At 45.2% G+C, this 27,385-nt stretch overlaps 1 protein-coding gene across 4 annotated transcripts in view; it reads left to right on the forward strand.

Annotated features, from left to right (window-relative positions):
• The window catches only part of LOC106582849 (E3 ubiquitin-protein ligase PDZRN3-B), a 129,093-nt gene that overhangs the window by 89,483 nt on the left and 12,225 nt on the right, over positions 1 to 27,385 (forward strand). The window contains exon 1 of one of the 4 annotated variants that reach the window (XM_014166375.1): positions 11,957 to 12,310. The exons of the other annotated variants lie outside the window; for them this stretch is intronic. Within the exon in view, the coding sequence (XP_014021850.1) occupies positions 12,242 to 12,310 (69 nt within the window). The 5' untranslated portion in view covers positions 11,957 to 12,241. Of the gene's footprint in view, positions 1 to 11,956; positions 12,311 to 27,385 lie in introns of those variants that run through there. 4 annotated transcript variants of the gene reach the window in all.

Below are 27,385 nucleotides of genomic sequence, written 5' to 3' on the forward strand. Positions count from 1 at the left end.
TCTCAAATGTGTCATTTCAGCTATATTATATGATAGAACTCCAACCCAAACCTATTGAAAAGCTTTTTTCCTAGTAAAACACATTGCAGGGGGAGGGATCTATTCTAAGGCAGTATTCTACCCTCCCCTATCAGTCTGTAATGCCCCACTTCTGTCATGATGACCCTATTACACATGAGGTGTGTAGAGCACCGGTGAATGAACCACAAAGCCCCACAGAAAATGACCCACTGCCACAGGAAAGGGAAAGCGTGTGATTACATGACCATAACATGGAGCCAGACAAATAAGCACACACGCATGCACTCAGGGGAAAGAGAGTGGGGTGCATAATGGTTGCTCTCTGTGGGTACACGAACACATCAACGTGCCCTTTTCACATTACTCCCTTGATTACCTTAATCCTGCCTCTGAACTAGGACCTGTCATATGCACCAAGGGATCTGAGGGTCATAGGTCAAACCGTCCCCGTGATCGCTCTCTGCTGTCTTCCAAAATCACTGACTCCTCATTATACAACAGGGCTCTCTCTCTACCCCCTCTCCTTCTCTCATTCTCCCCCTTCCCCCTCCTACGCCCCCCTTTCACTGTCTCTCTCCCCCCTCTATCTCTCTTTCTCTCTCATCTTTGTAAATTAAAAATATATACAAGACCAGTCCCTCATCTCTCCCTTTAATGGAGCCAACAAGTCCTCTTCACTGTGCCATAGCATTGTGTTCTGTAATGACAGCATTTGCGGAGCACTTCAGTGCAAAATGAAGTCGGAATTGGATGAAAACGGTAGGGCCAGGCTCTTTAAAACCAGACATATTTTTCTCCTATCCATTTGGAGAGAACAGGGGAAAGCATAGGCTAAATGTGTGGGCTTATTATTTTCAATCAAACACTTCTCTCTAAGGGTCTGTGGTGGAAATAGCACTCAGGGAATGACAGTTTTACTAATGACATGGGGCTCATGAAAGTGTACCGCACCTCAATGGGGAAACCGCACTTTATGGCAATTTTACCATCCCCAACCTGAAGTGAAATGCTCTCTGAGATACAGGGGCTTGGAAATGGAATGGCTTCATCCAGCATCTTGTATTGATTTAAATACCATCTCTTGGTTTGTCCAATCTCTGGAACATAACCAGCTAATGGTCACTCATTATGCGAAAGACTAAAAGACACATGGCAAAATTACTTCCTGTGAAAGACTGAATAGCAAAATTAGCTGTGTTGTAAAAGCATTAAGATCCATAAGTGTATGTGGGAAATTAACAAGGACATTGCAAGCATTCACCTGTTTCCTATTTGCATTTTTATTATGGATTATAAACCCCCCACACAGTATTTGCATACATTAACGATTGAATGCAAACATTATTGTTTAACAGTTCACCAGGGCATTAACAGTTGAGTCGTTACACATTGACAAACTAAGTGCATTAGCCTTCACTGTAAGTGAAAAGAGTTTTCAATGTATTCAGTAATGACGTCTGTTGCAAATTCATTTCCACTAAAAAGATGAGTCGATTCCCTCTAAATGCAGTAACCGTTCTGTTATCTGGGGATCAGGGGGAGAGGGAGGAAGTAGAGTCATGATAAATTGGACTTTGATACTCTGGGAGTTGCTGATTGAATTCACTTATCTGCCAAACGATGTTAGCATTGGGCTGAGCAGATGTGCCAGGGCAGGCCTGGTCTTAGATAGAGGGTCCGGGATGGGGAGGAGAAGTGGAGGGACTGGATTAGATAGACCAGTCTGTTACTGTTTGTCCCAGCCCTCTGTTCTTACACTATGTGACTATCACTGGGAAAGGATAACGCGCAAAGTATCATACTTATTATAACGAGAAATGATGCAAAAGGTTTACTCAATAACCCTATGACGTCTAGCCAGTGACAGTATGTGTTACGGTTGAACGTTTGTGTCCTGTTACTGTACAGTAGTTTAATCCAATGCATTATGGGAGTAATCAGTCGTGTCGCAAAACCAGATTGCCGTGGTTAATCTTCAGAAAGCTCCAGGCTCACTGGATATACTTTATTCAATGCAACTGTGATGATTTCCCAGCCTCAGGGAACGCTATGGAGAATAAAACAATGACTTTTCTCTACATGTGTGACTGCCCTGAAGTTCTGGCCTGGACACTGACTCCTGCCACAAGCTCATTCCCAGACCCATCAGCACTCCTGGCTGTGTCGGTGTGTTTACGGCCAAGGTCGTGGAGTGGACAGAGCTCAATCTCTTGGGTGTGGAATGAGACAGGATCAGAATCGGCAGGTCTGTGTCCCATGGTGACTGTCTGTCTGAGGGGCTGTGATGAAGAGTTACTGGACAGGTCCATGTTCAGGAGTCCATTTCATTACATTACAGTGCTCTCCCAAATGAAAGGTCTGATTGAGGGGTGACCTCATCGACAGTTGAGTAACTGACATGACAGTGACATCAGAGGCTTCTATACTAGGACAGAGAGTTAGGCTAACGACCAACAAGTCAACGATGACGAATGAGGACGGCTGCCGAAGTAGAGAAACAATATTATTTTTCTACGTGCAAAGCTGCCGGTCTGTGTTACTTCACAAGATTTAATGAAATTGAAACATTAACTGGGCTAACTCAAAGACTGGGATGGCCAGTAAATCTTTAAATTAACGATCCCTCTCCCTGTTAGTCACTCAGCCAGCAGACGGACAGTGACCTCTGTGTGGCCTAGCTAGCCGTAGAGGGGATTTCCCATCCTCCCTGTTGAGTCACTGAGCAGTTTCAAAGTGAGGTAGATGTCCCTTCTCTTTAGACTGTTTGAATGTCTTTTTATTGAACCTTTATTTATCCAGGCGAGTCTCTTAAGACAAATATATGATTTACAATAATGTCCTGGAATGTGTCATACCTGACCTACAGACACATTTGAACATCACCATGAATGATACCTGTACTGTACACAGGCTGAACACACCACCAAACATACACCAACTTACAGTTTCTGCTTGGTCTCTCCACAGACAATCCTAGTTTCTATATTGTTTTGAAGAATGGAAAAGCATCTGGGACCAGATAGAACATTGGAAGGCAGAGAAGGTCATCCTTAACCTTCAGAACTGAGAGGGAGAGAGTCCTTGTGGTTATGGAGGCTGCAAGGTGCCCCACTGCCCACCTAACTGTAGCAGTAGCACCAGGCCTCTATTCTGCTCATAGTACAGGAGAGGGGCGACGGGGATGAAATATGAACTCCTTGATTATCGCGCCTAATAACTGTGTTGACAAGCTGCATGAGTTACCTTCGGGAGGCATGTCGTGACATTTGGAAAATGAGCTGTAAATAGTGTTTTATGATACCTTGCTGAGGACAATCGACAGCCCGGCTTTTTATTTGTAGCAAAGGTTAGGTGGCGATTTTAGTGGCCCTATTATGGCCGTTAATTCTTGTGGGACCAGAGGTCTTGTGTTAGTTGGAGGGTTGGAGTCGTGCCAGGGCTGAAGACATATTGGATCTGTCAGCCCCCTGGCCAGGGAGAATCCATTCCCTCCGTCATCACCACAACCAATTTATTTACATTCAAATCCATCTTGATCCCCTGTGTGAACGCCCATCTCTCTCTCTCTCTCTCTCTCTCTCTCTCTCTCTCTCCTCTGACAGACTGCAGCTTATAGCCAAGTCACTCTATTAACAGGATCTTGGGGCCTTGTACTCTCCAGTGTGTGAATACTGTTTATTTTTTTAAAAGCTAACAAACTCTGAAACTGTTGCATTTGTTGTTTTCCTGTCTGGCAGTGAATGTGATATTTTCGTATCAAATATGGCATTTGGTGGTTTTGTGCTTTTTGTAGAGCGGCTTTGTTTTATTTTCCCATATCCCACAAGATGGCAAATATAGAGGTAGACCCTGCTGAATACATAATGGAAGACAAACAGTGACTTTGGAGAGGAGCTGAGACTTAAACGCTATCTGTTGCCGTTTGGTTTTCTAACTCCTCTGGGAGTGGCAAGGTATCGCAGAAACATGTCTTTGGCTTTTTCACATTACAGTTGCTAAGAGATATGGCTTAGTTTGTGTACTCCATGAATGGAACCTATTTATACATGATATTTGTTAAGGCATATCAGGTTATTGATACAGTTATCATATGCATGGTTTTCTATCAAGCCAACTAAACTACCATACTGTACAGCGGTGGTCACCAACCGGTCGATCTCCAAGGCATTCCTAGTCGATCACCAAACCTTTCTGTAAAAAGAAAAACATTGATGTAGTCAACCTTGCGTTCCTATTTTTTGTAGCCTTTTCACGCTGTTGGCGGTAGGTGCACTTGATTCAGCAGCCCTAGCACTGGGAAAGCAAAGTGTTCTCATTTTGAACCATTTCATATGTCTGAAGGTAGAACTCCGCCTACCCGGGAGGCCCAGAGAGCAAATCAAGTGCACCTATAGACCTACCGCTGGCCAGTCAGATACCTCTCGAGCGCACAGCGAAATTGATACTGTGAGATTTCCAAACTTTTCAAACCATGGCTAGAGAGAGACTCAACGAATACAGCGAAGAGCTGCTGTTTTTATGAGTAAGTTCATGTCTAAGTTGTTATTCAGCACTGTCAAAGCTATAAAATGCGTGTTCTCCCTACTTCCACTCAAGCTACAACCAGCACTGCAGCTGCAATGAAGGAGTTTAGCAAAGTGTTTCCATGCGCTTGCGTTGTTATTATTAGGGGCTTGTCATTTTTAATATCGAGGAATATGTACCTTCTCTGGTCATAGGAGTAACCACATGAATTGGTGCATGAGGCAGAAATAATGCAGTGCGACTTACAGTTGAAGTCGGAAGTTGACATGCACTTAGATTGGAGTCATTAAAACTCGTTTTTCAACCACTCCACAAATTTCTTGTTAACAAACTATAGTTTTGGAAAGTCGGTTAGGACATCTACTTTGTGCATGACACAAGTCATTTTTCCAACAATTGTTTACAGACAGATTATTTCAATTAGAATTCACTGTATCACAATTCCAGTGGGTCAGAAGTTTACATAGGCTAAGTTGACTGTGCCTTTAAACAGCTTGGAAAATTCCAGAAAATAATCTCATGGCTTTAGAAGCTTCTGATAGGCTAATTGACATCATTTGAGTCAATTGGAGGTATACCTGTGGATGTATTTCAAGGCCTACCTTCAAACTCAGTGCCTCTTTGCTTGACATCATGGGAAAATCAAAAGAAATCAGCCAAGACCTCCACAAGTCTAGTTCATCCTTGGGAGAAATTTACAAATGCCTGAATGTACCACGTTCATCTGTACAAACAATAGTACTCAAGTATAAACACCATGGGACCACGCAGCCGTCATACCGCTCAGGAAGGAGACTCATTCTGTCTCCTAGAGATGAGTGTACTTTGGTGCGAAAAGTGCAAATCAATCCCAGAACAACAGCAAAGGACCTTGTGAAGATGCTGGAGGAAACAGGTACAAAAGTATCTATATCCACAGTAAAACGAGTCCTATATCGACATAACCTGAAAGGCCGCTCAGCAAGGAAGAAGCCACTACTCCAAAAACAACATTGTAAAAGCCAGACTACGGTGTGCAACTGCACATGGGGACAAAGATCGTACTTTTTGGAGAAATGTCCTCTGGGCTGATGAAACAAAAATAGAACTGTATGGCCGTAATGACCATCGTTATGTTTGTAGGAAAAAGGGGGAGGCTTGCAAGCCGAAGAACACCATCCCAACCGTGAAGCACGGGAGTGGCAACATCATGTTGTGGGGGTGCTTTGCTGGACAACAAAGTCAAGGTATTGGAGTGGCCATCACAAAGCTCTGACCTCAATCCTACAGAAAATCTGGGGGCAGAACTGAAAAAGCGTGTGTGAGCAAGAAGGCCTACAAACCTGACTCAGTTACACCAGCTCTGTCAGGAGGAATGGGCCAAAATTCACCCAACTTATTGTGGGAAGCTTGTGGAAGGCTACCCGACACATTTGACCCACATTAAGCAATTTAAAGGCAATGCTACAGAATACTAATTGAGTGTATGTAAACTTCTGACCCACTGGGAATGTGATGAAAGAAATAAAAGCTGAAATAAATAAATAAATACAAATTATTCTGACATTTCACATTCATAAAATAAATTGGTGATCCTAACTGACCTAAGACAGGGAATTTTTACGAGGATTAAATGTCAGGAATTGTGAAAAACTGAGTTTAAATGTATTTGGCTAAGGTGTATGTAAACTTCCGACTTCAACTGTAAGTTTTTCGCCATCAGCTGGAAGATTATGCCCCCGTTTGTTAGTGGTGGGAGGGAGGAGGGACGGTGAGCCTCCCTGCTGCTCCTTCCCTCAGACTGACCGTCAAATGTAGGCCGTCAGTCTAGTAAAAAAAAAGAAGCTGTGCCTAACGAGTTATAAAACAAATGATCAATTACCAGTCTGATCATATACCTACATGTTTTCAATATAGTAAAAATGTCGGTCTAGCAATAGTCAACAACCAACTTGACAGACCTTGAAGAATTTAAAAATAATAATGTGCAAATATTGTACAATCCTGGTGTGCAGATGTCTTAGACTTACCCAGAAAGACTCACAGCTGTAATTGCTGCCAAAGGTGATTCTAACATGTATTGAATCAGGGATGTGAATACTTATGTAAATGAGACAATTTATGTATTTCATTTTCAATACATTTGCACATTTTTCTAATAACATGTTTTCACTTTGTCATTATGGGGTATTGTGTGTAGATGGGTGAGAAAACAATACATTTAATCAATTTTGAATTCTGGTTGTAACACAACACAATGTGGAGTAAATCAAGGGGTGTGAATACTTTCTGAAGGCACTGTAGCCTGTTTGAACAGCAGCAAGCTTCCAATTCAAAATCTATTCTGAATAGGCTACGGAAAGATGGAGTCTCCCATCGGCATTCCCATGTCATTCCCAACAACTGGTATTAGGTCTAGACCTAAGCTGTGTAAGTCTGTTTATTTTATCGGTTTACTTACTTGTCTGTTGACCAATTTCTTGAGATTAGAGGATTTTTATGTGGTGATTTTAGGACGGTAAATACAGTCAGCGATGGCCAACGATGATTGCTGTATGTGTGTTGTACACAGATATTTAAATTGATTTTGGTAGGCTATTTCAATAACTCAGGTCTAACATGTTACGATTGCCTGATATATATACAGAGTCACATTCAGGTAAGACGTTTTGATCTCTATATACTATCGGAAAGAGCAGATTCTGAGGTTTCAGAATCAGCTACCTTTGCCAAACAACTCTTAAATGAGTGGATGAGCTCTGTTTTATAATCAAACTTTTTTTACAGAATGTCCGCAATTCCATGCTTTGCACAGTAACATAATTAAACTCAAAATATGTGACATTTTAGCTTATGTTGTTTAGGAACTAAACCCTTCTCATTTCAGGGTTCGGTCGGTATTTCACATATTTTCACACAGACCCGAGGTCCGTGGCCACCAAATGGGACCCGACCCAGATCCAAGGGTCAACTACAGAATTGTGGACCCGACCCAGGGTGGACCCGTGAAGACCTCTACTCCACACACAGAATGACTCCAGTCAAATGACAGAAAGATGGCATCATTAGTTAATCTGCCCTCTAATTAAACAGTTGTGGTGACTGTGATTCTTGGTGCTGGCCTCTGTTGGTGGGGGATCTGTGGACCACAGTCACCAGCAATGTGGAGCTAACAGCTGTCTGATGAATTATGCACAGACTAGGGTTCCAGGGGGACACACACACACACACACACACACACTCCTAGACCTTAACGGCCTGGCTTTTAGGGGCAATCTGCAGTGGATACATCCATTTTTAGATGTATAGATGTATTATTTGTACCCATTGATTCTTGAAGAATATAACTTAGAAATGCCTCATGAGCTTAGTTCAACTGTCGTACCAAAATATAAGCTTCTTTTACTCCAATGTTTGCAAACAAAGTAAATGTAAACCAACACTGTAATAGTGACTATATAGCCTCAAAACATGGTTTAAACTATACTTTTGATATCATGAAAGTCCTTGCCTCCATAACTCTGTCTATGAATTAGAGAGTGGCTACATTTCTCCAGCCCTTTCCCTCAGCTTTATACTGACACGGGGGTCAGCTTTCTTATTGTTTCAACAGCTGATTTTCCTTTTTGAGGAGGCAAACCTATTAAAGTACCCCCTCTTCTCACTCTTCCTCACTTTCCTTGTACTACTTCTTCTTCTCCTCACACCTGTTCACCTGGTGTCCCTGTTATTCATAAAGCCAGAGCCGAGCGGGGTAGTTCCTCCTTCTCACATATCCTGTACAGATTAAGGGGATGATGTGTAGAGCCCAGACCCCATGGCCAAAGTCAATTCAGGGGAGACGCCACTAATCTCTCCCCATCACAGGTCACACTGCGGTGGGAACCTGTGGGATTATAACGATCCCTCTCTCCTTTCGACTGCCACAGACTAGCCTCAGCCTGGTCAGGCATGCCTTGTCTGCACGGAGGTGACACTTAATACATCAGCCATTTATTCATTTAGATGTCTCTTCTTCGCTATTGCCAACCCCCCCTCCTCCTAGCACCTCTGCTGGCATCTGGACAGAGCATTATGGAGTGTGAGAAGGACTGGACTCTTATCGTTGTCTGCCATCGTCTCCTGTTTCCTTCACGTGTTGCCACATCACTTCCACAGAGCCAGTCTCAACATTCTGCTAAACCCCCTGTTTCTCTCTGATCTCCTCAGGTCATAAAAACCTCATCCAGGTTGCAAGACCAGTCGATTCGTCAGATAAAGAGGCTGATAGCTTGACATTTTCCAGCGCTGCGTGCTAAAATGCAGAGGTCATCTCCCATGAACCCAGTGGCATGGTGAAGAGACCCTGGTAGATCTACAGGGATGCTGCTATGCCCTGCAGCAGAAACACTGTTAAAGCTCCACAACAGATCAGCACTGAGACTGTAGAGGGGGTCAGCCATACACTGTTAACCCTGGTGCACCTGTAGTAAACCTTCAATTAGTGTGAGCTGAGCGGGTGTTTAAGCGGCTGTCAGCCTGGCGCTTGTAAATACATGCCACCTGTATCCGTGTTGCTCATAGTAGTATGGAGATAACTTTCGCCTACAGCACATAGGCTGAGGAGGGACACACCCAATCAGGGTAAGCCTCACACGTGAAAGAACTGCAGGAGATACTGTACATACATATTATGTGATCTCTGGCCTCTTCAATCCAAATGTATCTTGAGAGAGAGCCTTGCAGGGAACAAAGTAAGAGAGAGACAGATAATGAGGGAATGTGTGGAAGACCGAGGGACTCCGAACCTCTGCCCCCTTCCTCTATCCCTATCCAACCCCCCCCCTCAATGTTTACAGTGACAAGCCACATGACTTGTTACTGGGTCCTGTGTCGAGGCAGGAGCCACTAATGAGACTGGGGCTTGGTGTTGGACTCCTCTCCAGAGCCTACATATCAAGACGCTGTTTGAAGCCTGTTTAACCCCCAAAAAGGGCTCATGTTTAGCGTCACCATGCTCAGTGGGGGGTATACTGTTGTCACAGCAACTATAGATGAATTGGTCATTTGATTAACGCAGTGCTCTGACGTGGCTATTCTTTCCATTGTCACAATCCCTTGTGAAACAAATATGAATAACATAAAATCAGGTCTACATGCTCGTTTGTCCCATCCATATGGTTTCTATGTAAATCTATGTGGTTCATTCTCCAGAGTGAATGGCCCTGGATAGGGGACTGGGCTTTCAGCGCCTCTGCCCATCAAACTCTGGAACTCCCCCCCAGACGCTCGCAACTCTGACTCTAATCATCACCTTCAAAAACAGACAAAAAAACGACTTGTTCAGTCTGGCTTTCCCCTCAGTTTGGGTTAGCTCTTAATCGCTAGCTTAGTTTAGTTCATTAGGATACCCATTAGCTACTGCACATGCAGCAGCTACTCTTCCTGGGTTCCACAGCTTAAGCTCAGTAGATTTCATTGCTATTTTTCCTTTGTCTTACCCTTGTTTTCTTTTTTACTCTCTTTCTGTACAGTGTCTTTGGATTTCTTGAAAGGCGCTTTAAATCCCATGTATTATTATTGGCTACACTGAGCATCCTAGTAAAGCCTGTTTATCAGCACACTGACCACTGGGACTATACAAGCTGTTGGACACAATAAGACTGATTATAATAACAGCTCCTGCAAAAGGAGCTTTCAGTTTGCCTGTGGCAGGTTTTCCTTATAATAAGACTCTATAATCAGCTCTGTAATATTATCATATCGTTTCTGTTGTTAATGTGTGCAGCCTAAAGTGGTGGGAGCGATTTATTATTGAGAGATTATCCATAGCTGGTCTCCCAATGGTTAAATCTCTGCAGATGGATAAGGAGCCTGGCTGGATCCTATAGAATGAGAGCTGGAGGGGTTTGTCTTTCTCTGAAGGAGGATCCCATTGGAGCAGTGTCATGGCCCATGGTGGAGCGGGCCTGGGAGGCAGTGGTGAGGGAAGCAGATGGGGATAGGGATAGGGAAGCAGCGTCGACAGACAGATAGAGATCAGTGGAAACGTCTGGCCTGAGGAAACGCTGTGCTCATGTACCACTATCAACACCAGCCACCACCCAGGGACCCAACCAGCCATGTAATGTAGACAGGTATGAATCTAGCCAAAAATGTTCTATGAATGAGAGCAGAGCAGACATGGGTTATGGGACGGGGCCCCGTTGACCAGTGTCTGAAATAATGTTTCCTTTCGCGATAACCCCCACGTCCGACAGACGCAGGAATGACGGCCCAGTGTAAGTAGGAGCATGGGTAAATATCAAGAATGAGTAGATGTCTGTGATGTTATGGTTCACATATCACATCATCTGTCACTTCATCACATCATTTGCCTTGAAGTGTTATTAACCTTTGCCAGTGTAGTGACGTGAGCACAGCGGTGCCATTTTCCCAGCACTCCCCAGCACAGGCCTGGATGATCGCTTATTGCCAAGTGGCATCAGGCTGGATGGGCCAATGTGTCACTAATTGCGTGAGCAGAGGAGAGGAGGGGCTACGGCAGCGCCGCTCAGACAGGGGCATTCTGTTTCTGGGAGGTCCGTGCCACCCCTCATTGTCGAAATAAACAATGCCACCCAGCGCCCCACTATCTAACTCTAATTGGCATTACGGTTTGGTTGGCTGCGTGGCACCAGAGCGGGCACCAGAGCCCATGCCAGGTCTGCCACACTGGAGACGTAGCCTTTGTCAGCTCAGGCGATGGAAAGGGTAGCCTGTGACTTAGGATGGGGACGCCACCGAGGACCCAGAGAATGGCATGTCACTTGCCATCAGTTGCTCCATTGGCTGAAGCTTCCCTCTAAGTTTTAGGAAGCTAGGGTAAACATGTCATCTCTTTTTGTTTGACTGTTTGTTTGGCCGTCGGCCCACCCATTAAGATAATTAAATGGGAAAGAATAATTCGGCTTTATTCTGAGAAAGCATATGACAAAGGTCATGGTGGGAAAAAAATTATTGAACCGGGGACATGAAAAATTCCCTCTGTCTCCTTTGTTTTCTCTCAACCTCTTTCATAGAGCGTTTCTGTGGACTTTGTCTAATCCAACATTGGAGATGGATGCCTCTTTGTGGCTCTGTGCACATGGGACCCGGGTCATTGTCACCGCACTGAATGATTCAGATGTAATGTCTGGAAGGGTTAAGACTGACGAACTCTCCTGGCCCCAGGAGAGGAAGTCATGTTTGTTTGCAGCGACTACAAAAAGCCTCCATGTCACTCACTTTGTCCTCGACACAATAGACGTAATGATTGTTAATTAATGAAACTTCAGCTGGCATAGTCTGTGGTTACCCCCACTCCTCCCCCTTTTAACTCCCCGTCCCCCGTCGTATTGGGGCAGTACCTCATGAATATTCAGTGAGTGGCTGCCTAATTTGCATGAGGGGGTATATATAGGCTGAGAACAGAGCGGAAGAGACTCAGAGAGTGAGGGAGTGTGCGTGCGAGTTAGTGAGAGACTGACTGAGAGCAGAGCGTGCTTACTCCTACTCAGACACACACTCACAGACACACGCGCACGGCTGGCTGCGCAGCCTTCATATAAATCCTGCCAGCTAGACCTATTTCCTTGGAGAGTGGGAGACAGAGCAGACTGGTCAGTGGCTCATCAGCTCCATGTGAGCCAGTGGCCCAGAGAGAGACAACCTGCCTGGCTGACTGGAGGGGAAGACTGGATGGTGAGATTCCTCCACCATGGGATGCAGCCTCTGTACCCTGCAGAAGCCCGAGGAGCAATACAAACTACTCTATGAGGTCTGCCAGGTACTGTAACCACTTCTGCCTTCTCCTGAACGGCTGAACTTTCAGGGCTGTTAAATCACTGCAATAACACGTGCATGTGACATACAATTTGATTTGATACGAGAAGTCAACTCAGAAAGTGTAGAGGTTCTGCAAAGGGACATAGGATGCAGACGTTTCGTTGTCTACTGCTATGTAAATGCATTACATCTGTGTAAGAACTGATTTCTTCACTATCTGGGATATTTCTGTTTGTGGTTGTAGTGTTTCTCTGGTGTTGTAGATTTTGGTTTCTTTGTGTTGTAGTTTGGTGTTTTTTCTTTGCGTTTGGCTTCTCTGCTGGATTCATCCCAGTGTGGCTCGGGCAGATTGACTAACAGGGTGGGAGTAGAGTGTTGTTGCTGCCTGGCTGGATAGTTGGATCTCTTCTGGTGCTGCAGTAGTGTGAACTCTGGGTGCGGGGTCAGGGAGCGGTGATGAGGAGGTGTAGTTAAAGGAGGGCTGATGATGAAGTTGACAGCTCTCTGAATGTGTCTGTTAGTGTGTGCTGATCACAACCCACCTCCTCATTGTCAACAGACTGCTGACTCAGCCACTTCTGACTTTAACCCCTGGTTGACTCTTACTTTAGGTTTATGTTTAACACTATAATGCGTAGTCTGCACATTTTTTACTGAGATAATAGACGAGAGGTGTTGTATAGGTATTTGATCAATTAAAATGTAGTTTTTGTTGTTTTCAACCAAGTTTATTTAACAATGAGGAATGTATCATCCCTCGCCCCAATGTTTATATATTTAGCAGCCTTAATTTGAATGAAAAAGTTCAAGCCTACAAAAAAATAAATGAATTAGTACCCATCAAGCACACAGGGATTTCCTGTTGTAGGATGGAAGGCACTTCTGATTCAGTGTATATATTACCAACATCGAAAAATATAACTTTTTCACTTTTTCAAAGAAAACATTGTACAGCCTGGGATACAACCACAAATAAAGGGGAATGGTAGAGTGGGGAACCATATGGCTCGTCAAAGTCCAATCATTCTACCATATCCCTTCTGTCCTCAGATGAACCTACTATGCTAATTAACAGTAGTTACTCTGTCTGGAAGGAAGAGAAGAGCTTCATTTATTACACGTTGATCGAGCCAGCATTGAGGGACTATAATTCAGTTGACTATCATTTTAAAATGTTTGTTATGATGGGAAAGAGAATGAATGGGGATGACAGCCCTAGTCATAGACTGTTCTCTCTGCTACCGCAAGGCAAGCGGTACCGGAGTGCCAAGTCTACGTCCAAGATGCTTCTAAACAGCTTCTACCCCCAAGCCGTAAGACTACTGAACATCTAATCAAATGGCTACCTGGACTGTTTGCATTGCCCCCCCCCCTTACGCTGCTGCTACTCTCTGTTATTATCTATGCATAAGTCACTTTAATAACTCTACCCAAATGTATATATTACCTCAATTACCTCGACTAACCGGTGCCCCCGCACATTGACTCTGTACCGGTACCCCCTGTATATACATTTACATTTACGTCATTTAGCAGACGCTCTTATCCAGAGCGACTTACAAATTGGTGCATTCAGCTTATGATATCCAGTGGAACAACCACTTTACAATAGTACATCTATATCTTTTTTTTTGGGGGGGGGGGGGGTAAATGTATGTTATTGTAATGTATGTTATGTAATGTATGTTATGTCACAAATGTTATTTTACTGGGCTTGTGAGTAAGCGTTTCACTAAGGTCTACCCCTGTGGTGTTGTATTCAGCGCATGTGACAAATACAATTTGATTTGACAGACATTCAGCATGCTGTTTGCTTTCTGTCCAGAAGGGGGAACTTCAGATCAAACACATGACCATTCCCTGTAGTCAACATATGCTTTTTCACGGTCTGCCTTCACGAACAGTAGGCCTACTATATTCATCTTAAAGCAGGTGTGCACTACCACTGAACATGTACTAATAAGAACACAGCTAGACAGTATGTCAGCAGACAAAGCTTAAGCTCCAAGTGTCTCACTCTGACAGACTGGGTTTTAGTCTTGTGAGCAGAAACAAAGGAATGTTTTCTAGCTTTTCGTTTTTCTCCGTGTTCTTTTCCGAAGAGTGTTGCTAGCGTATTACAGTCAATGACAAGCCCGTTTAGTGAGAAAGGTGCTGCAGTGTAGCAGGCTGCGTGTTGGCTGGTTTAAATGAAGCTGCTGTATGAACAAGCGCTGTATGCATCTTCCTCATTATTCCCCAAAAATATGTTCTGTTCCGTCCCATTAGCGAGAGATGACAGTATTTGGTCTGCAAATCACCCTGCTTTGATCATTCCAGGTCTGCTTCAGAATGACTAAAAGGTAGGAAAGGGGTACATTTTGTGATGCTAAGTGGATTCTGGGTTTTGGTAAATCAAACAGCTGATGTGAAAGCCCCCTCTCCTTCTCTATTTAACCCCCCCCCCTTAAAAAAGAACATGGTACTATAGAAGGGCAATGTCCCTTTGTTCCTCTCCCTATTAAGCCACAGCCAGGCTGTCATTCTGCCTGTCAATTACTGTTGATTGGCAGGCTGTTAGCTGGCGGAATCCTACTGTTTCTCTTATGGCACCCTCCCTCCGCCTTGCCCATTAGTCCTACCAGGAGGGAGAGCCACCTGAACAGACTGAGCCAGGCAGAGTAGAAACGGCTGCTCCGTGTTTCACATCAAACCCTATTCATTACTGGTAGCTAACCTCGGACAAGCCCATTCAGCAACCCTTCCTCCCTCCCCGATCACATAGATCATGCGATTCAACTTGATACATCTTTTTTTGTATTGATGCACCTTGACTTTGAATGATAAAACAATAAAGAACGACGTTATCCGCCTTGGTTCCTCCGAGCCACTCTGTTGGCTGAAAGATGAAGCATTATCTCAAGAAAGAAAGGGGAAAAGCTTAGCAATTTGATTAACCTTGCACATTAAAACGGTTTTTCTCTGTCTGCGGGCAGTAGAAGAGAGGACGTTTCTCCCGTCCAGTTTGTGTGTGTCTATTTCTGTCAGCCATCAGCTGATGGTGAGAGAGCAGAGCTGTTCTCATTAAGGGTCCAGAGCCTGTTAGCCATGCCGTCAGCCACTCCACCAGCTCTAATTGGGAACATAATGAAGATCTTTGTGACGTCTGGCTTTTTTTTGGCGTCCGTGTCCGCAGGAACGGTGGCTCATAAACCATGGAAGTGTTGTTGTGCAGATTTATTTTTGGTCACTCACTCACTGTCCTGAAGAGTGTGCCTTTGGCCAGGGTTGAGGTGAGGTCACTTCCTGTCAGGACAGGACTTGTACTGTGACAGGGAGGGTGGCCCAGGCTTCCAATGAACAGGGTGAACAACATGTCGAAATAAAAGTGAATCTGCCAGCATGTCTTTAGGAGAAAAAAAGAATATCCTGTTGTCACAACATCCTGTTGTAGTTGTTTTATTGTCACGCTCCTGTGTTAAGTTGGGTGTGGGTGAACATTCTCACTGCCAGTTTCTCCACCATCCTCATGTGTGGATTAGACCTCTTTTAGCCTCTGTGTGTGTGAGTGCATGCATGCGTGCCTGTCTGTCTGCGCTCTGCACGCTTACCCAAGTTCACGCAGGCGTGTGCCGACAGTGCCCTGTGCCATGTGGCCACCTCATTGGAGAGTTCAAAAGGGTGGGTTTGTGTTTGCCCGCACGCGTGTTAAATGAATCCAATGAGGCTGGGACTATGGTTGTATACAGAAATCAGGGTAGATCAAGGAGGTCTGTCTGTCAGTGAGCCCTGAGATGGGATACACACAGATCCTCTTGATCAAGCTGCCTGGCACACTGCCCACACCACTCTATACACACACACACACACACACACACACACACACACACACACACACACACACACACACAGCTCCTTAGGGGTTTAATGATGAACAACACTCAATGTTGCTCTCTGTATATCTCACTGTTTACACACACCTACTGCTCCCAGACAGGGGAAACATTGCTGTTATGGATACGAGTCTCCTATCTAGTGAGTGTGTTATCTCTAATAAGAATTACATTTCAACAGGAATCCCTGCTGAATCAGCAATCGCTGGTTGCCGTGACGGTCATTGTTGGTTGCCGTGATAGTGATCGTTGGTTGCCGTGTCAGTCCATTGTTTGCCTGCCTCTGTAATATGCCAAAAGTGAAAATCGGTTATGGCAATGATTTCAATCAAGATACCCTTTGGAAAGCCACTGTATAAGGAATGAGTATTAGTAAGCAGCATGAAAGGCATCCTGGAGGCAGAAGAAGTCCACATAATTAGAGCTTTGAGTAGGGCAGGTTAGGTGCAGTAGGGAGGGAGGAGGGACTGTCTCAGTCCCCTCTGCGGAAACTTGACCCCTGGAACAGGCCTGAACCCCAAACTCACTCTTCAAAGCTGGAAAGGTAAGCGCCATGCAGAGATGCAAGCTCAGCTGCTTTTGTCAGGGCACTGATGGTTGGATCGCTGGAAACTCTGTGTGACAGTCCTGTCTGACCCACGGCTCCTAATCTCTCCACAAGTGGCCTGTAATAGCCGTGGCGCCGGTCTGTGTCTTGTATAAGACCCAGGGCTTAATGAGAGCTTCAACACAAGCCCCCCATTTAAGCTCTGATCCAGACTGGAACTGGCCTCAGCAACGTTGTCACTGCTGCTTTACTGTGCCGTCGTTTACAGTGCTCGTTATAGAGGGACAGTTTGGGGGTAAAGAAAGAGATTGATACATTTGTGATCGGAGCAAACTGTTGGAGATACTATTGGACCCGTTATTTGCTAGCAAGATTTTTCACTTCAAAATATTCTGATATTCATCAAATGTATATGAAACTGGCCAAAGACATTTAAGCATGACGTCTTCCTTCAGCCTGACGGAAGAGAATGAGATGAAAATATTTGTCCACCGTGGCCCCAACCCCCACTGTCAGGACCCCTGTCATTAAAGCATCATGACATGTGGAGCTCCTGGACGGCTCTCCCCCTTTCCCCCTCTCCCCCTCTCCTGGTAATGAGGCTTGACAGAGGCGGGGTGGGGAGACAAAGCAGGCTGCGCTGAGGAGCCCACTACACTGTTTAATAAGAGGCAGGTTCACCCTGGTGCGCCTCCACATCTGTTCAACACTTGAGCAGGTGGCTAGCAGCCACTGGGGGGAGTGCTCCTCCTCGCACCAGCCCCCATCCCTCATATCCTCCATCCCCCTGTCCCCCGTCCCTCCTTCCTCAGTCCAAGGCTGGCACTGAGGAGCACAGACACCATATGTAGACACAACAACACAGACACCATATGTAGACACAACAACACAGATGCCATATGTAGACACAACAACACAGACGCCATATGTAGACACAACAACACAGACGCCATATGTAGACACAACAACACAGATGCCATATGTAGACACAACAACACAGACACCATATGTAGACACAGCAACACTGACGCCATATGTAGACACTAGTGTACTACATGCTGTACTTAAACTGCATACTCGGCATTTCGGCATTCGATCTAGTAGAATTCACTCGTCATTTCCGTGTTTGACAGCAGCTGATAATCAGATAAATTGACGTGAAGTGCCCAAATGAACATGTGACGGGGGTCAACACAATCGAGCATTAGATGCCGTATTCGGATTACTGGACACCTGCTCGTCGAACATCTCATTCGAAAATCATTGTTGGTCCCCCCTTTGCTGCTATAACAGCCTCCACTCTTCTGGGAAGTCTTTCCACTAGATGTTGGAACATTGCTGCGGGGACATGCTTCCATTCATCCACAAGAGCATTAGTGAGGTCGGGCACTGATGTTGGGCGATTAAGCCTGGCTTGCAGTCGGCATTCCAATTCATCCCAAAAATGTTTGATGGGGTTGAGGTCAGGGCTCTGTGCAGGCCAGTCAAGTTATTACACACCAATCTCGACAAACCATTTCTGTATGGACCTCGCTTTGTGCACGAAGACATTGCCATAATGAAACAAGAAAGGGCCTTCCCCAAACTATTGCCACAAAGTTGGAAGTACAGAATCATCTAGAATGTCATTATATGCTGTAACATTAAGATTTCCCTTCGCTGGAATTAAGGGGCCTAGCCCGAACCATGAAAAACATCCCCAGACCATTATTCTTCCTCCACCAAACTTTTCAGTTGGCACTATGCATTGAGGCAGGTAGCGTTCTCCTGGCATCCGCCAAACCCAAATTTGTCCGTCGGACTGCAAGATGGTGAAGCGTGGTTCATCACTCCAGAGAACCCGTTTCCACTGCTCCAGAGTCCAATGGAGGCAAGCTTTACACCACTCTAGTCAAAGCTTGGCATTGCGCATTGTGATCTTAGGCTTGTGTGCGGCTGATCGGCCACGGAAACCCATTTCAGCTCTCGACAAACAGTTCTTGTGCTGATGTTGCTTCCAGAGGAGGTTTGGAACTCAGTAGTGAATGTTGCAACTGAGGACAGACGATTTTTGCGCGCTACATGCTTCAGCACTCTGCGGTCCCGTTCAGTGAGCTTGTGTGGCATACCACTTCGCAGCTGAGATGTTGTGGCTCCTAGACATATCTACTTAACAATAACAGCACTTACAGTTGACCGGGGCAGCTTTAGCAGGGCAGACATTTGACGAAGTGAGTTGTTAGAAAGGTGGCATCCTATGACTGCGTCACGTCGAAGATCATTGAGCTCTTCAGTAAAGCCATTCTACTGCCAATGTTTGTCTATGGAGATTGCATGGCTGGGTGCCTGATTTTATACACATGTCAGCAATGGGTTTGGCTGAAATAGCCAAATACACTCATTTGAAGGGGTGTCCACATACTTTTGTGTATATATAGTGTTTTTTCGAAATTTCACATACTATAAAACTACATTTTTTTCGCAAACTATTTAGTACGCTAGTATGGGTATTCGGATATGGTCAGTACCACAGAAATCCCACTATGGTGTACTTGTACAGTTGCTGGCTGCTTTTTGAGTGGTTATTGTAAAGCATTATTCTTCATTTAGCCTGGAATGACATGGGTTGGTCTCTGGCCCCATTCTTCCAGGCAGATGGAAATATAACACTGAAGGTTATACCAATGACACAAAGATTACTACATTTGCCACAAACGTCCGTCAGATTCCTGAAATAGAAAGACATCATCATTTGGACCCATATGGATATGGGGGTCAGATGTTACTGTGTGGGAGGACGGGCGGACAGACAGACAGGTGGGACTGTTCCTTTTATGAGGACATGATATTTCCTCTATCATGTGTGATCCTGTATGTAGACAGAAACACCCAGAGAGATCAGGTGTACATGCTATTTTCGGATATAGAAATGTCCTCTCACTGTCAACTGCGTTTATTTTCAGCAAACTTAACATGTGTAAATATTTGTATGAACATAAGATTCAACAACTGAGACATAAACTGAACAAGTTCCACAGGCATGTGACTAACAAAAATTGAATAATGTGTCCCTGAAGAAAGGGGGGGTAGAAATACAAAATACAGTGAGTATCTGGTGTGGCCACCAGCTGCATTAAGTACTGCAGTGCATCTCCTCCTCATGGACTGCACCAGATTTGCCAGTTCTTGCTGTGAGATGTTACCCCACTCTTCCACCAAGGCACCTGCAAGTTCCCGGACATTTCTGGGGGGAATGGCCCTAGCCCTCACCCTCCGATCCAACAGGTTCCAGACGTGCTCAATGGGATTGAGATCCGGGCTCTTCGCTGTCCATGGCAGAACACTGACATTCCTGTCTTGCAGGAAATCACGCACAGAACGAGCAGTATGGCTGGTGGCATTGTCATGCTGGAGGGTCATGTCAGGATGAGTCTGCAGGCAGGGTACCACATGAGGGAGGAGGATGTCTTCCCTGTAACGCACAGCGTTGAGATTGCCTGCAATGACAACAAACTCAGTCCGATGATGCTGTGACACACCGCCCCAGACCATGACGGACCCTACACCTCCAAATCGATCCCGCTCCAGAGTACAGGCCTCGGTGTAACGCTCATTCCTTCGACGATAAACGTGAAAAAGTCTTGTCTTGTTTAAAACAATAACCTACAGTACAGTTGTTACCAAAAGTTTTGAGAATGACACAAATATTAATTTTCACAAAGTCTGCTACCTCAGTTTGTATGATGGCAATTTGCATATACTCCAGAATATTATGAAGAGTGATCAGGTGAATTGCAGTCCCTCTTTGCCATGCAAATGAACTGAATCCCCCAAAAATATTTCCACTGCATTTCAGCCCTGCCACAAAAGGACCAGCTGACATCATGTCAGTGATTCTCTCGTTAACACAGGTGTGAGTGTTGACGAGGACAAGGCTGGAGATGCTGATTGAGTTCAAATAACAGACTGGAAGCTTCAAAAGGAGGGTGGTGCTTGGAATCATTGTTCTTCCTCTGTCAAACATGGTTACCTGCAAGGAAACAGGTGCCGTCATCATTGCTTTACACAAAAAGGGGCTTCACAGGCAAGGATATTGCTGCCAGTAAGATAGCACCTAAATCAACCATTTATCGGATCATCAAGAACTTCAAGGAGAGCGGTTCAATTGTTGTGAAGAAGGCTTCAGGGCGCCAGGACCATCTCCTAAAGTTGATTCAGCTGCGGGATCGGGGTACCACCAGTGCAGAGCTTGCTCAGGAATAGCAGCAGGCAGGTGAGAGTGCATCTGCACGCACAGTGAGGCGAAGACTTTTGGAGGATGGCCTGGTGTCAAGAAGGGCAGCAAAGAAGCCACTTCTCTCCAGGAAAAACATCAGGGACAGACTGATATTCTGCAAAAGGTACAGGGACTGCTGAGGACTGGGGTAAAGTCATTTTCTCTGATGAATCCCCCTTCCGATTGTTTGGGGCATCCGGAAAAAAGCTTGTCCGGAGAAGACAAGGTGAGCGCTACCATCAGTCCTGTGTCATGCCAACAGTAAAGCATCCTGAGACCATTCATGTGTGGGGTTGCTTCTCAGCCAAGGGAGTGGGCTCACTCACAATTTTGCCTAAGAACACAGCCATGAATAAAGAATGGTACCAACACATCCTCCGAGAGCAACTTCTCCCAACCATCCAGGAACAGTTTGGTGATGAACAATGCCTTTTCCAGCATGATGGAGCACCTTGCCATAAGGCAAAAGTGATAACTAAGTGGCTCGGGGAACAAAACATCGATATTTTGGGTCCATGGCCAGGAAACTCCCCAGACCTTAATCCCATTGAGAACTTGTGGTCAATCCTCAAGAGGCGGGTGGACAAACAAAAACCCACAAATTCTGACAAACTCCAAGCATTGATTATGCAAGAATGGGCTGCCATCAGTCAGGATGTGGCCCAGAAGTTAATTGACAGCATGCCAGGGTGGATTGCAGAGGTCTTGAAAAAGAAGGGTCAACACTGCAAATATTGACTCTGCATCAACTTCATGCAATTGTTATAAAAGCATTTGACACTTATGAAATGCTTGTAAATATACTTCAGTAACATCTGACAAAAATATCTAAAGACACTGAAGCAGGAAACTTTGTGGAAATTAATATTTGTGTCATTCTTAAAACTTTTGACCACGACTGTAGACCTATAGACTAGTCAGACTCATGATAATGCATTTGGTAGCTTCACCTCTTGCTATCAGGGAAATGTTCTAGTGTACTTTGATTTGCATTCATTTATCCAAACGAAACCCATTCCTGTGCTATGTGTGGATGGTTACTATTCATTTACAGTTACACAGCTCCTTCATTGGGGCCTTATGCACGAAGCCAGAGACCGGTCATGTATTTGATTCTGATAGGACATGATTAAGAGAGAACCAAACATCATCTGTGTGCATGTAGGCCTACCATGTGAATGCACCAATCTGTCCCCTGTGTCTGTCTGCAATATACCATCATGAATAAGCCATCTGAACCGACAGAGAGAAGGGCTTTAAGTGGCAGGGGACATTTTAATGCAGATGATGGAGGCTCATTATGATGTGGAGGCAGAAAGGGCCCTCCCTGAGCTGCTATTCACCGGCAGCCCATCACTGTCCCATGCTACATTCAGGCCCCTGGTGCTAAGTGTTAATGTGGTGACCAGGGTGTGTTTTACTGTGACTTGTGGGGCCACCTGAGACCCAGAGCTATGATCCCTGTGTGGAGATGAGGAGCTGAGGATGCCCCGAGCAGCTCCTGTAGCCCTGCTGCGATCCCTGCAGGAGTCCGCTTGGTGCCACCAGTCACTGTCATTTAAACGTCTATTTTGATTGGCTGTTTGTAACGTGTGTCTGTCTGTACTACAGTATGTGTGCTTGATTGCAGATGGGGGGAGCTTTCTGAGATGATTGAGAGAGGAAGCCATAGGTTACACACACAGCAGCTGTTTCTCTGGCTCTACATATTAGTGAGACTACTATATCTGTGACGGTGCCGTCCTGAGTAAATGATGGTAGCGCTAACAGACATGGAGCTGCTGACTGCTGGAATAAAATAGGATCTGCTGTCAGTCCTCACAGAGGGTGTGTGGAGAAATGAGCCTGTGTGCTGCTGCGCTGCCTGGCTGGCTGCAGCTCTGGGACTGGGTGATTGTGGGCCAGCGGAGTGAGATAAGAGTGCTAATGAAGGGTGACAGAGCCCTGGGTCTCAGCCCCACTGCCGGTGATTAGTACCCCACCGGGTCGAGCCCTCGCTCCCCTTTTGTCTCCATCCCCTGCCCTCATTGTGGAGAACCAGATAGAGGCAACCATGAGGATAACGCGCGGACTCTACCTCACGTTTAGATGTTCTATCAAGTTTTTATTAGGCGTATGTACGGGATACGCATGGTAAACATCATCCAAGGAAATGCTTTCTTGCGGGTTCCTTCTCGACAATGCAACAACAATAAGAAAACATATGAATATAAAGTAAATGGCAGTAGAATAGAATAATTAATTCTGGCATAAGTATAATACAGGAAGGCACAATTTATAGTACTACATTTTCCCTCAGAACCACCTCAATTGGTCCGGGCATGGACCCTACAAGGTGTGGAAAGCATTCCACAGGGATGCTGGCCCATGTTGACTCCAATGCCTCCCACAGTTGTGTCAAGTTGGCTGGATGTCCTTTGGGCGGTGGACCATTCTTGATACACACAGGACGCTGCCTGGGACAGGTTGAGCACACCGCCTGCTGGTCAGCACACACTCTGAGGACGCGTGGCAAGGGATGCCATCTGGAGTTTTCCTCACGTCAGCCTCGGAGAGCGAAATCACCTGGTTGTACGGAGCAGCGAGAGTCTTCGTGGATGGCTCGGTATTGTCTACCTCGAAGCGAGCATAGAATGGGTTGAGCTCGTCTGGGAGGGGCTCTTAGGATTGTACGGATATCTCCGTTCATCCAGGGTTTTGGGTTGTTCGGATTCTTATTGTGGGTACATCATCAACACATTTCCTAATGAAGCCTGTGACTGACGATGTACACTACCGTTCAAAAGTTTGGGGTCACTTAGAAATGTCCTTGTTTTTGAAAGAAAAGCATATTTTTTGTCCATTCAAATAATATCAAATTGATCAGAAATACAGTGTAGACATTGTTAATGTTGTAAATGACTATTGTACCGAGGCCCATTATCAGCAACCATCACTCCTGTGTTCCAATGGCAACAGTGAAAAGGCGACTCCGGGATGCTGGCCTTCTAAGCAGAGTTCTCTGTCCAGTGTATGTGTTCTTTTGCCCATCTTAATCTTTTCTTTTTATTGGCCAGTCTGAGATATGGCTTTTTCTTTGCAACTCTGCCTAGAAAGCCAGCATCCCGGAGTCACCTCTTCACTGTTGACGTTGAGACTGGTGTTTTGCGGGTACTATTTAACCTCTCTAGGGGGTGTGGGACGCTACCGTCCCACCTGGCCAACATCCAGTGAAATGGAAGTCAGGAACCAATACACACAGTCAGTCATGAAAGCAAAGGCTGTAGCTCTAACTCCTGTAGCATCCTGTAGCTCTAACTCCAAAAAGTTTTGGGACACTGTAAAGTCCATGGAGAACAAGAGCACCTCCTCCCAGCTGCCCACTGCTCTGAGGCTAGGTAACACGGTCACCACCGATAAGGGGTGGGGGTGACACTCTAGACCCAAACTGTTATAGACCTATATCCATCCTGCCCTGCCTCTCTAAAGTCTTCGAAATCCAAGTTAATAAACAGATCACTGACCATTTCAAATCCCACCGTACCTTCTCCGCTGTGCAATCCGGTTTCCGAGCTGGTCATGGGTGCACCTCAGCCACGCTCAAGGTCCTAAACGATATCATAACCACCATCGATAAAGAACAGTACTGTGCAGCCGTCTTCATCGACCTGGCCAAGGCTTTCAACTCTTGTCAATCACCGTATTCTTATCGGCAGACTCAATAGCCTTGGTTTCTCAAATGACTGCCTCGCCTGCTTCACCAACTACTTTGCAGAGTAGTCAGTGTGTCAAATCGGAGGGCCTGTTGTCCGGACATCTGGCAGTCTCTATGGGGGTACCACAGGGTTCAATTCTCGGGCCGTCTCTTTTCTCTGTATATATCAATGATGTCGCTCTTGCTGCGGGTGATTCCCTGATCCACCGATATGCAGACGACACCATTCTGTATACATCTGGCCCTTATTTGGACACTGTGTTAACTAACCTCCAAACAAGCTTCAATGCCATACAACTCTCCTTCCGTGGCCTCCAACTGCTCTTAAACGCTAGTAAAACCAATGCATGCTTTTCAACCGTTCCTTGCCCGCACCCACCCGCCCGGATAGCATCACTACCCTGGACGGTTCTGACCTAGAATATGTGGACAACTACAAATACCTAGGTGTCTGGCTAGAATGTAACCTCTCCTTCCAGACTCATATTAAACATCTCCAATCCAAAATCAAATCTAGAATCGGCTTTCTATTTCGCAACAACGCCTCCTTCACTCACGCCGCCAAACTTACCCTAGTAAAACTGACTATCCTACCAATCCTCGACTTCGGCGATATCATCTACAAAATAGCTTCCAAAACTCTACTCAGCAAACTGGATGCAGTCTATCACAGTGCCATCCGTTTTGTTACCAAAGCCCCTTATACCACCCACCCCTGCGACCTGTATGCTCTAGTCGGCTGGCCCTCGCTACATATTCATCGCCAGACCCACTGGCTCCAGGTCATCTATAAGTCCATGCTAGGTAAAGCTCCGCCTTATCTCAGCTCACTGGTCACGATAACAACACCCACCCGTAGCACGCGCTCCAGCAGGTATATCTCACTGGTCCTCCCCAAAGCCAACACCTCCTTTGGCAGCCTTTCCTTCCAGTTCTCTGCTGCCAGTGACTGGAACGAATTGGAAAAAAATCGCTGAAGCTGGAGACTTATATTTCCCTCACTAACTTTCAACATCAGCTATCTGAGCAGCTAACCGATCGCTGCAGCTGTACATAGTCCATCTGTAAATAGCCCACCCAATCTACCTACCTCATCCCCATATTGTTTTTTACTTTTCTGCTCCTTTGCACACCAGTATCTCTACTTGCACATCATCATCTGCTCATTTATCACTCCAGCATTAATCTGCTAAATTGTAATTACTTCGCTACTATGGCCTATTTATTGCCTGCCTCCTCACACCATTTGCACACTGTATATAGACTTTATTTTTTCTATTGTGTTATTGACTGTACGCTTGTTTATTCCATGTGTAACTCTGTGTTGTTGTTTGTGTCGCACTGCTTTGCTTTATCTTGGCCAGGTCGCAGTTGTAAATGAGAACTTGTTCTCAACTAGCTTACCTGGTTAAATAAAGGTGAAATATTAAATTTTTTTAAGTTAGCCTTTTTAAAATGATCACTTGGATTTGCTAACACAACGTGCCAATGGAACACAGGAGTGATGGTTGCTGATAATGGGCCTCTGTACGCCTATGTAGATATTCCATTAAAAAATCAGCTGTTTCCAGCTACTATAGTCATTTACAACATTAACAATGTCAACACTGTATTTTTGATCAATTTGATGTCATTTTAATGGACAACAATTTAGCTTTTCTTTCAAAAACAAGGACATTTCTAAGTGACCCTGAACTTTTGAACAGTAGTGTATATATTCCCCAATGTTGGTGGATGAATCTTTGAACATATTCCAACCAGTATTCTCTAAACAATCCTGACCACTGTAAGTGAATGCCAGACAGCACAGCCTGGTTCATAGCAGTTCTCAGTTAAAACTATTGTTCAAATTGCAAGTGAAATGTGCACCAACCCGAGCTCTCCGTTCTTTCACCTCTGGTCTTTTGGACCCCCCACTCATCCCAGTCAAAGCTCTTCTCTGCCCTGGCAGCCAAATGGTGGAACAAGCTTCCCCATAAACGTCAGGACAGCTAAGTCCCTGCCCCCCCCCCAAAAAAAAATACAAACACTAACACTCCCACTTGTCTTTTTCTACTAGCACTGACTACTTTATTAAGGAAAAGTGTACTTACTAAGACCGAAATGTGGCTGTCTCACCTAGCTAGAGTATCTTAAGATGAATGCACTAACTAAGTCGCTCTGGATACAAGTGTCTCCTAAATGACAAAGGTGAAATGTAAATATAATGCTGGTTCCGTTAGTGTGAGAAACTAGGTAAGCCCTTTTTCTTGATTAGCACCTGACGCTGAGCTCATTAAGACAGAGGAAGGCAGCAGAATGCCTAAAGGAAGTGATTCTGAGTATTTTACTGATCTACTGTGGATCACAGAATGCCCCATGCTTAAATCAGATTAGGAGAAAGTAACAGTAGTGTCTTTTTCAGCCCGCCGTGCTTGTTAGCGTCATTCGTTTCTCACTATTTGTTCTGTAATCCTCCGTAAGCCTGCCTGCTGCAGTAAATAAAGACTGCTGTGTTTTTAACTGTCGGAGTGTGGTAAGACTTTCCCCACAGTCAGTCAAAAGAATTAAACACACACAAACCGCGCACACTCTGAGAGAGACCATTACAAAATGGTTGAACGTGAAATAAAAGAGGTATTAACTGTGGTTGACCCACACTGGGAACGCTCCCGCTTCCACTCAAGCAGCTATAGGCCCCCTGAAACTAAGCTCTCAAGCCTCCATTC

The sequence above is a fragment of the Salmo salar genome, chromosome ssa22 (genome assembly GCF_905237065.1).
Source record: "Salmo salar chromosome ssa22, Ssal_v3.1, whole genome shotgun sequence".
NCBI lineage: Eukaryota > Metazoa > Chordata > Actinopteri > Salmoniformes > Salmonidae > Salmo > Salmo salar.